The 11,602-nt window shown below is 40.1% G+C and overlaps 1 protein-coding gene across 1 annotated transcript; it reads left to right on the forward strand.

Moving 5' to 3' along the window:
- Positions 1–4,044: 4,044 nt before the first annotated feature.
- Positions 4,045–10,496, forward strand: LOC104529844 (PHD finger protein 21B-like; the record flags this gene model as incomplete). Its single annotated transcript, XM_010174264.1, has 4 exons — positions 4,045–4,164; positions 6,796–7,146; positions 8,942–9,064; positions 10,415–10,496. Coding segments are annotated over exons 1-4 (676 nt in total), but the record flags the coding sequence as incomplete, so codon positions are not given.
- Between the last annotated feature and the right edge of the window lie 1,106 nt (positions 10,497–11,602).

The raw sequence follows: 11,602 nt of genomic DNA on the forward strand, positions 1-11,602 counted from the left end.
ATTATTGTCTTTCAGATTTTTTTTATTTTGGCTAGTAAATGAGTTGAGGCTGGTCAAATCATTATAATGTGCCATTATTGTTGTCTGGAAGCAGGAAAAGGTCTTAAAGTGATGGACAAAGCAATGACATCCGTCGTCTTTAAAGTGACATCAGAGTTGGAGTCCAGTGAATGCCCAGCTGTATGGATTAGCCCAGAGCTCACCTAGGCAAGTATATGGGTAGGAGGAAAGCAGACAGATGTTCACTCGTTTGTGCCTAAAGGTTTTGTGGACACTTTATATTTAAATTGAAGTAAGTTAATCAAAGATGAGTATCTGCCAGAGAAGCAAGCTGACTTGTAATGCTGAAAAGAACAGAAATGGAAGCAAGTTATTGACTGGTGTGTATAATCACAGCCTGGCTTTTATATTTTTGTTGTAATCCTAAGCAATGAGGGTTAAATTTTTTCCTCAGAAGCACATAGATAACTGCATATTCAAGGACAGGATCATTGTGTAGAAGGAAAAAAAAAAAAGCAGAAATCCTCATCAACTTCAATCCCTACTTGTTATTTTTTTGAATAATATTGATTTTCATTTGCTAGTTTAATGGTAGTTTTCCCCTTTGCAAATGGAAAAGAGCCACTTAGTGAATCATCAACTCAGTAGCAGCAACGCCAAACCAGAAAATACAAGCAGCATAGCTGAGGAGAAAATGTACATTTCATTAGCAAAAGTCAGTCAAGTTCCTGTGAAAATACAGTTTTGTGTTCAAAACAGTGATAACATTTTTAATAAAGAACTCCCACCTGACTGCCTTATGCCAACATCCACAAAAATCCGAGCTGGCAGACTCCCACGCAAACATCTCTCTCAGCGAAACTTCCATTTTTGCAGTATCAAGCAAAGCTGAAGGAGAAGAAAAACTAAATGAAATAGCTTTGTCTTCTTAAAAAGTGCACAGGGGTTACACTGTCTGTGTGTCACCTTTACACTGAAGTTGGCTATCCGTGACTAACAAATTGAAATACCAAAGCACAGGAAGTGTGCAGTCCAGTGGACAATGTCTGATATAATGCATGTAATTGGAATATGTGTGAAAATGCCACAGAGTGATTCTTGGGTTGCATGGCATGTAAAATGAGAGATTAGGGTTTGTTCCGAGTTGCTAGTTGCAGTTCTGGCCCTACTGAAGCCCATTCAAATTTGCTGTCGGTTTCAATCAGATTAAGATTTCTTCCCTGGTCCTCACTGTCCAGAGCAGAAGGATTGGAAATGTGGGCTGGAGTAGTTGTTTGGGTTTTGCCCTGCATTTCCTATCACTCTTCTGTGGCTTCACAGGCTAATATTCCAGGTAGATGCTAAGGAGAGGCTCATGTTGTATGTGGACACAGGATTCACTGGACTGGGTCATCTTGCCTGGGGTTTCCTCATGATACACACTGAAGAGTAACTTCCTTTTTGTGTAGCCCCTTTGCAAGGAAGGAAGAAAAGTGTATGTGGATCCATAGTCATGTGTGATTTTAAATCTTCCCTGTGGCAAGAAAATAAACTGTGTTTATTTTGGTTGTGGTCTCAGACCAGGCTGAAGACTATAGGAGCTGGTCAGGAAAGGAACCAAAAATCAGATCAAGCTGGAAACACTTGTATTCAGGTCAGCTGCGCAACCTGGATTTTAGGGTGTGTCATTGCTGTAAAGTTATTCAGAACCTTTTCTTTTGCATAATTTTTATTGATTAAAAAAAAAGGAAGAGGGAGAGAGTCAGTCCTCAGCTGGCATAAATAGACACAGCTTTACTGAAGTCAGTGTGCATCTGTTCGTTCTGGTGAAGGATATAATTACCCCATATTGCACTAATTTTATCAGCCATTGCTAATGTTTTCTGTGTGATCCTCTAAAGCTTTTCAAGAATGAAAGCTCTGTCTGCTGCTCCCAGCACTTTGCCTCTGTGACATATGAATTGTGCCAAATCCGTTTTGAGTTTTTGTTTTTAAGCTCTGAGTACAAGGGTGAAGTGAAAATAAAGTGTGAATAATGGGCTTTCTCTCAAAGGCAATGTGATATTGCGTTGAGCTGAAAAATTTACTCTCATACAGATCAGCCCTGCCAGTATGAAGGGCTGATTGATGCTGAGCACGATCCAGCTGATATCTGATATTGGGGAGGGGGAGGGCTCTTCAGTGTTGCTGACAAAGCTCTAACAAGATCCAGGGACTGGAAGCTGAAGTTAGGCAAATTCAACCTCACAATAAAATGCAGATCATGAGCATAATAAAATATTATAACAATTTATTTGAGTTCACGATGAATTCATCATTAAGAAGTCTTTAGTATTTTATTTTAAAATCAGTCTTCAGTTCCTGGGAGAAATTCTATGGCTGGTCTGTGACCTGGAGGATCATGGTTAACCCTTTTGGTTTTGTAATTGAAGTGCACTTGTTAACTTCTCTTCCTCACTAGACCATAAGGAGAACACATTTACCAGAAATGCCCTTAATAATTCTCATAGCACCTGCAGATCTGCACAGAGATAACTGTTCTAATTAAATCCTGTCCTTTAGGACTACATAGGATTGCCCACAGAGATGGGAGGAATTGTGTGCTTTCCTTCCCTTCTCCTCCTTTCCCACCCTACTTGTTCAGGTTGGATCTTCAGGGCTTATTTTCTAAAAGTTTTTTCTTTTTTACCTTCTTTTTCTTTACTACAGCTTGGGAGCGGCTCACCTGATGGGATGTAGCTCAGGAAATAGATTGCCCATGATCACAGTTGCCTTTGTCAATGGTGACACACATCAGGCTGTCCCAACCTCCGCCACTCAGCAGTTCGTTCACCTCTGCAGTATTCGACAATGTGTGCTCTTGAGAGCTGGAATGATGTTTCAGTGTAATAGAAGCCTTTGGGCTTCATATAGAGACATCTGGATCGAGCTTAATGATATGGGATACACAAGAAGTCATATTAGTCACAGGAGCTGATTCCCTCTTGATCTGAAACTCTTTAAAATATATGAAATTAGAGGTTCCTAAACAAAAGAGCGCTCTGCTCATCTCACAGGATTGGGCTCCTGTTATTTCCCTGCCTGAAAAGCAAACAGTCCCCACCTAGTGAATTTTCAGGTCTGGAAATACCTTCTTGAACAGTGTGCTCACCTGCAGGCTAGTTGACGAGTGCCAGGGGTGTCTGAATATTGCCGCCTAAAATCAAATGTTTCTGTTATTGTGGGTATTGAGGAAACTCAAGAACAACATGGGTTTGTGAAATCATTATATTCAAGAAGCAGCTCTCTCTTCTCCTGCATTTATAGCCCTGGTAGTATCACATTCTGTTTTGACAGCTGTCAGAAGTTAAATGAAAGATATTTGGGGAGAGGAGGGTTGAGCTACAGGAGAATTATTTGCAGCGCTCGCCAACAGTTGCGGTTTTCGCTTGGTAACATACATGCTGTCTGTTATTTATTCGCTTCTTCTTTGCTAAACTTCTGTGCCTTTTATTTCTGTGGCTTTTTCAGTGGGGACCAGGGCCTTCCTAGCTGTGCTACTTTCGGTAGAAAACGTCTTCCTGATACCTTGCATGTGAAATGCAGTCCATGCCCTGCCCTAGTTTGTCTCCAGTTCTTCCTCGGTGACTATCAACTTCCAGACTTCTGCTGCTGCCACTGTCCTCCTTTCATCTCCCAGACTGAAGCTACAGTTTTGCCATGAGGAAAAATAATTTACACTAGCTCTTTCCTTAATTTTTTTTCTTCCCACATGACACCATTCATTCTTACAGATTACTGCAGCAGTTTGGTTTTTAATGCGAAACTCTGCGAAAGGTCTTTCACTTCACTGTTTAATAAGTGCTTATGCTCACTGTTTATATTGGAGGGGGGAAGGTTCATAGGTGTTAGAGCACACGGGGCTTCTGTGCTTGCGTTCTGGTTTGGATTCATGCCTGCAGGCTGTGGAAATAAACATTATTTTAACTTTACCTTATTTTTAGCCTTAACTCGGGAGCACCTGGAACTTTTTCTGTAGTCAACCCTTTTTATTACCCTATAATTGCGAATAAATACGCTCTCACGATGTTAGTTGCACTTGCCAGGGAATTTGCAGAGGCTCAGACGATGAAGACCGCTGTTCCTCCTTTGGATCACACGGTGGCAGGAAACACCCGGCTCATGTTCTTGTGCCGTACCGGTTGGGTAGATGGGATCAGCTATTTCCGTATGCAGGGCTTTGCAGCCAATATGTTACTCTGGAAAATTAAGTCCGTTTAATTGTCTGTGCAGGGAGAGCTTATTTTATAGCAAAGTATTATGCATTCATCCACAACTTGCAGAATGTGTATTAAGGGTGTGTATAGGATTCAATGAGGTATTATATCTGACAGTCGATATATGTATGTAATAGTGTAGAAAATATAATTATGTAGCTGGAATATATATAGGCATTTTGTTTTAATTAGGCTTTTGATTAAATATAAAAGTGCAATTAGGAGTGACAGATACAGTAGATCCTGGTAGACTACATGACAGTTTTTGGCTAGAAAAACTCCTAAGCTGATTTTTTTGTCAGTCTTGATTTTTTCTAAACATCTCAGTAGCTGCTCTATTGAATCTTTGGTCTGAAGTACTCCTTATTCTCTCTCTCTCTTTCTCTGTGTATATGTGCTTATCTGTTTGTGTGTTCACAGTATTTCTGTTGGTAACAGATGTTATATTAATTTACAAGAAAACACCATGACAATACGTTTTAACTGTGTTTTACCAAGCTTCTCAGTCTTTCATTTCTGAACAATGCTACTATTTCTGTGAATGTGTCTCTGAACACATGAGCATGAGCAATTTGTTAAAGGCTTAACATGTGAGAGACTTATAAGATATAATGTAGGAGGGAAACGATATTATTATGAAAATACAAAGCAGACATTACAAGATCTACTTGTATAACTGACTCCAATACAGACATGAACAAGTAGCTTTAAGTAGTATGTCTCTTATTACACTGAGCTGTTCTTTATGTTCTAAGCCTTAGTTTTGCAGAATGCCTGGGCCAGGGTGGGTTTACACCAATCCTCTGTGCACTACTTTTGAAAATAAGACTATTAACTAATTATGGATATAAAGCTATTTATAGACTCCTCTTAAACATCTTGGCTCGGGCTTTTGTCTGGTATCTTGACTAAATAAATCAATCCTTACACAGTGTGACTGGATAGAGGAAAAGGAGCAAAACCCACTTCTGTTGCTGTCAGTGTATCTCAAATATGGTTAGTCATATTTTAGTGTAGTTTTGCATCATTTCACAGTGGGTCTGCAGGGCCTTCCAGCGTTACCCTGAAGTTGTGAGCCAAACACAGCAGCTTCCTGGCTTTGTCACGAGTCTGCTGCAGGACCTTGGGCAAATCCTTCTCTTTGCTTTTCTTCAGCTCTGTTTCCTCTTTCCATTTACCTTGATTACTGACTATTTAGACACTCCTGGGCAAGACTGTGCCTCTAACACACATTTGCACTGCTCATAGGTGTTAAGAACCTATTGGCAGTTGAGGTCCAGGTTACCAAAACACAAAGAGCTCACGTGTTGCTTAATATTCACTGAGGGGACGAACAGGCACAGCTCCTCCTGGACACGATAGAGGCTGGTGGCCAGCCTTCAGAGGTGATTTTCTGCACATCAGTAAATCCCCACGTTTTCATTACATTGCTTACTTAGGCTCAAGATTGAAGTCGGCACCGTTGGAGGGGCTCCTGCAGACTACGGTGCAGTGACACGGGCAGCTGTTTCCCATGTCTGTCTGTTACAACTTGTCATTTTATTTCACAGTATGGAAGGTTCGAGAAATGACAGGATGAAATAAGCACAGAGAGAACCCACTGTTTTATGTGGCCGTGCTAACGAATAAGCTGGGAGTGAAGTTAACTTCATGTGAAGCCGTTTAAATTATTTATTTTCAATCCTGGAAGTGTACTTAACATGTTGTTAAGGCAGAGCCATGTTGACAGGGTGACATTAATTAGCCCACTGGAAACACATCACAGTAGTGGAAACAATTGTTCGCAGCTATCATTCATGGCTCTGGGTAAAGCTGCAGCCTTTGCAAATCTTGGCAAAGAGTTTTTCCCCCTCCATCCGTGGAAGTTCCTTCTACATCCACCCCCAGCTGCAAACTAGCTCTTTACTCACAGCAATAAAATACAAAGTTCAATGGTTGTGCGTTTCTTCCCCCTTCTGCCCTCTTTTTTATTATTATTATTATTATTTTTATTTGTGAGCTGGGTGATTGCATGATTGATCTCTCCATTAGACATGACACATCTTAAAAATGTGAGGATCTTCATTCAGGGATCCAGCAGTATAAGTACATATGCTTACTGTTCCTGTAAATTCTTTCCCACAACTCCCTTAATGATTCAGTTCACACTCCTTAATTCGTACCAAGACTGTTGTGTCCTTCAGAACAGGAAATTATTGCATCTGGGGTTTGCATTCTTTGCAAAGGCTTTGGTTTAAACATCCCTACTGAGAACTGGATGTGACTTGAGTAGCATTTGTATGGATGTGTGCTAATAAAAGTGAGGAATTGACTTTTTCCTCCTTTCTTGTTCAGCATTGAAATGAGTTAAGGCCTGCAAAATGACTCAGCTGAGGAGTGCTGGGAATATACCTACAAGTAAATGAGTGCCTGGCTACTTTGAGTTGCTACATTAAGTTTTTCTAGATGCTCCTGCTCCAAGGTTAATGCAATTAGAGTTTCTACTGGAAGAGCGCATGTATGCAGTGTTTGTTCATGACAGTGTGAGGCTGTGCCTAATAACATCTGACTCTGTTTGCAGGTTAGGCCAAAGACCCTGATTCCAGACAGCCTCCCTATCTCCCCGTGCAGAGACCAACCTTCCAAGCAGCCTCCTACCTTCCAGAAGGCAACTGTAGTCAGCATCAAAAACCCCAGCCCTGCCCTCCCGACTGCCAATAACACCGTCAGCCATGTACAGACACCTAACAGCCAGTCACAAAGTGTCACCGAGTCTACAGCTATTTCATCACCTCTGAGCAGTGCAGGGGTGGCGTACGCCATCATTTCCACCTCCCCCAACAATGCAACTCCTATCAGCACCAGCGCAACTGTCTCTGTGGTCAACGATAGCATTAAAGTGCAACCACTCCTCATTAGTGCCGACAACAAGGTAGGTTCTGCTTTGCCCAGCATTATTTTGTTGGTTCTCAAACACAGGAATTACGTTGCAGATATAAGCAGAATATTCCCCTGGGAGTACAGAGTCCTTTGCAAAGCGATGTCAGTGGTTCCTTTTGAAGAAAATAATCAGAAAGCAGTGGGAAAATCCTTAAGGGGACACTGGGACGCTAGTAGACATTTATCTGTGTACTTCCATATTTTTTTATGAGGAATAAAATTAAGCAGGATGTAGCCTGATATTAATGGGACCATATGATCTTCCATTTCCTTAAATCAATCCTCACTAATAATATCCCTGAATTCTGTGCAGACTCAAATTTCCTATGGACTCCCTCTTCAATTATACAGTGATATTAGTTATATCGACTGACCCCAGGGGAGCATATCAAATAATCAGGCATTCTCTTCTACACTTTCAAGGGAAGACCAAATGAAATGAGAGCTCAGGGTTTCAAAACTGATCAGCAGATGAATCAATAGGAAAAAATCAAGTTATGAATTACTTGTTTCCTCTTTGTACTGCTTTTCAGCTTTGTACTGCTTTTCAGCTTTGAAATGCAAGAACTTCACCACTGATAGCAGAAACAGATTCAATAAATGCTGACAATGTGCCCAACAGACATTCGGTGTTATTTACTACTGGGATCCTGCTACTTTGGGTCTTGCTGGCAGCACAGGTGCTCATACAGTGCTAAAAAAGAATACAGGATGTAGGATAGCTTTTGAGGTAAATAAAAGCAGACATCTCTTCCTCACTTCTCTAACATAATTTATTTTTGTCTACTTAAACTGGCTGCTGGTTAAGAAAACCATCCCTTTTTATGCTCTTGAATCTTCTAGAGTGACTGAGTTGAGATAAAGTATCCAATAATTAAATAACAGTGATTGAAAGTTAGCGATGAAATAGATGGAAAAGGCCTAGCGTTCAAATCCAATAACCTTCCTCAAGAAGGTGAGCTTGGGAAGGTCTTCCATCGTCTTTCACAAAGCTTTGATTGTGGGTTTAAAGTCACACGTGTAGTTCTGTGGTCAGAAATTGTCCTTCATTCCTATTAATTTAATAGCTTCTGAAATTGTTATCTGCATCGTGTGAATCTTCCTGTGGTAATTCAAATACGAGCAGCTGGATATACTAACAAACATGCATGTATAAGATATCTGTGTAGTAATTCCTGAAGGTTCTAAATCAGAATGAATATTAATTTAAAATATATATCGTTTATTTTGTTTATTGAAAACTGGACATCCATTGCTCATAACCCATAAATGTTGAGGACTGAACTCTGATCTCAGTCACATGGATAGTACTCAGGAATATCGTCCTTCCCTTCCCCATGTACTTACTCTGAAATGACACTGGCATGACTGAGATCAGACTGTGGTTTTGAATGTGTAGTAATTCCATCTCTTCTACCTGTATGCAAAATAAAATCAAAGGAAAGACCTTAAAATCACTGACAACATGAGTGCTAAAGCTAGGCTGCTGAGTCAGCTTCACAAGTCCTCTAAATAGAAAGTGTCCTGATTTTTCAGAGGCACTGATGTGGTTCCCTTAGGCTGCAGTAGGTTTATAATGCACCTATAAAAAATATTTTTTAGAAACTTAAGTATGAATTTAGAAGCCTAATCTGTGTATCCAGTTTTATATATTTTTGGCTTGTGGCTTGCATCTGTTGTCTCTAGAGGTATCAAGTAACCGTTCAAAGAAGAACCAAAGATTTCAGGCAGAAAAATCCGGTTTCATATAGTGAATTTTCTTCTTTTATTTGTACATTGTTTTTTAGGTTATCATTATTCAGCCTCAAGTCCAAACCCAGACAGAAAGTAAAGTGGAGACAAAGAAACCTCCTGAAGAGTCAGCTCAGGGACCCCCGGCTACCAAAAAGAAAAAGGAGGAAAATCCAGAGGTGATTTTTAATTCCATTTATTTATTTATTTATTAGTACATGAGCTACAGTGTGGTGAAGCAAAGTGATGGGGTCCATTTCTAAACATTTTTCTATATGCATATGTAATTACTGCGTTTGTGCTCATGGTTCTGACAGTTGTTCATCTCTGTATCCAATCACTGCAACTGGGGTGATTTCCCCACCAGTGAGGTGCTCTGACAAACTTGGTTTGCATCGTTCAGACCTTCCAGTGTCACAAAATGTAAGAATTGTGGGTCTCATAATGATCTAGGCACCTTGCACGGGTATAGCTGTATTTCTTGTAAATGGTGTGTATAAGCTTAAGATATTTTATGTTATCAAACATATAACATCGGGCTTAGGGGCCGCATATGAGGTTGAATTAACATTTCTTTTGTAAGCTGGGTTTTTACAAACATTTCTTTTGTAAGCTGAGCTTTTACATCTTCTTTGTAATGAATCTTGCAATTTTTAGATTGTATTTAACAATACAGTTTCTTGCATTTGCTGTGTATATGTCTTCCCACAAGTCTTTCTAGTCTGAAATACATTAAAATCCTTCAAATTGAGTAAGAGAATAGAAAGTAGTTTATAAGATTAAATCTCTTTCATGAACTATATTTGCCATGTGAATTAAAAATAGAAGTCCTTGTAGAAATGGGGTCTCTCTTTAACAGACATTTTGCTTTTTGACTAGGTGTATTCACGTTAGATTGTGTGTACTTTTGAGGCAATTTGAGAAGTTATACAAACTGAATCTACTTCTATTGTGGAAAAGCTCAGCTCATGAAATCTTAACTTTACTAGTCTAATAAATGTGTAACAAGAAAACATCCTTGGAGCTGTAGGTTTAAGAGGATTATTACAATATAAATTTATAATGTTACCTGGAGCATGTGGGTGCTCATTTACGTTCCCGTTTTAAGAGGTTCTTATAGTTAAAGTGGTGTGAGGATAAACAGTGGCTTTTCACCTAGAATATCCCAGCCTTATGCAGAAGTGCTGCAGAACTGCACTTATGAAACCTCCCAAGTTTACAATCTGACTCTCATATGAATCTTCACTGCCACTGAATGGTGGGACTGTAGGGTCCTGTTTTGTTCAGGGAGGTATTTGCAAAAGATGATTTTTTGTGTAGCACCTGGTGGGCAGAAAGGCTAGGAGATCCTGCTTAGAAACAGAATGCTAGAGAAAACAGACATTTTTCTTTGCCTGTAACTTAGCCCTCCAGAAAGAATATTGAGCAAAAAGCTTCTAGAGAGATGCAGGAAAAGACCATGGGACTGGGGACGCTTTTTGGTATAGCATTCATGAATTTAATGAGCTTTTAATTAAATTTCCAACTAGAATATCCTGGCTACCTTTTTTGTAGCCAAGAACGTTGTTCCTGCGGTGTATGCTGGAGGTCTCGGCAAGCATAATTTTCTGGGTAGGATGCTAAAGCTGTACCCTTAAGTATGATGGTTCTTTCTTTTCATAGATTTGTTTTGTGGCCATAAATATATAGGTCTAGTGTTAATTTCTTTTGTTCTTTGAAAGTAAACTTTAGTTGATTATCATGTATTTATGCAATTACTGTAATTAGAACTAACAGCATAATTAGTGTAAATACATGTAATGACATAAATAGAACATGCAATTACAAAATGAAATGTTTTTTTAAAAATCTTTGTTTTGCTTCATGAAAAGACATACTGTGCATTTCTAAAAGCACTCATGGCTTTTAAACAGATGATTAAATTTAAGCCAAAGAGTAACAAAGATACCAAGATATTTTTAAAAAGATATCTCTAGGCACTTCTTTCCACACCTTTATTTATCTTCAAAGCACGAAACTGAGGCAGGAACTCCAATATGGCTCTAGCTAAATGTTAGTCACAACAGACTGGGATTAAACAAATTGAACTGAAAATTTTAAACGAATAAACCAGAAATCTTACCAGTACTCAGGAATCCCTAATGCAGTTACTGAGCATACCTGAATGAACAGAAAAGGCTGAAAATAATTACTGTCTTTTGTTCCTGGCTTGGTCATTCTGCTGGGAAGCTGTGAAGCAGATCCTGAACACAGCCCCCTGCAATATGTGTGTCTTTTGCATAAGCTGGAGATTTCTCCTTTCCCAAGTACATCATCGTTAGACTAAAGCAAACCCCCTTGCGTCCGCCATCTTGCAGCCAGGATGTCTGGACGCCTAGATGTGGAGTAGCTTTCCCAGAAGCAGGATGGAGGGTCTTGGCCACTGAGGACATCCCAGGTCCCTTGGTTAGAGCCCTCTCCTGGGATATGTGGGTTCAGTCCCCCCAGGGCTGTGGAGGGGCTGGAAGAACGGGCCACCCGCTCCCTGCTGTCAGCGGGACTCTGCTGGGGATGGAGGCCAATAGCTGCCTGTCTAGTGGTGAGCCTTCTCCCACCAGAATGACTTCTGCAAAGGGATGAACGAATCATGCAGGGGAGCTGCTCCTCTGGGGAGCAAGTGCCTGGGGATTTGGGGATTTGGGTTTTCTTTCCTCTTCCTCTTCCTCTTCCTCTTCCTC

Source organism: Antrostomus carolinensis, unplaced genomic scaffold (assembly GCF_000700745.2).
Source record: "Antrostomus carolinensis isolate BGI_N321 unplaced genomic scaffold, ASM70074v2 Scaffold55118, whole genome shotgun sequence".
Lineage (NCBI taxonomy): Eukaryota > Metazoa > Chordata > Aves > Caprimulgiformes > Caprimulgidae > Antrostomus > Antrostomus carolinensis.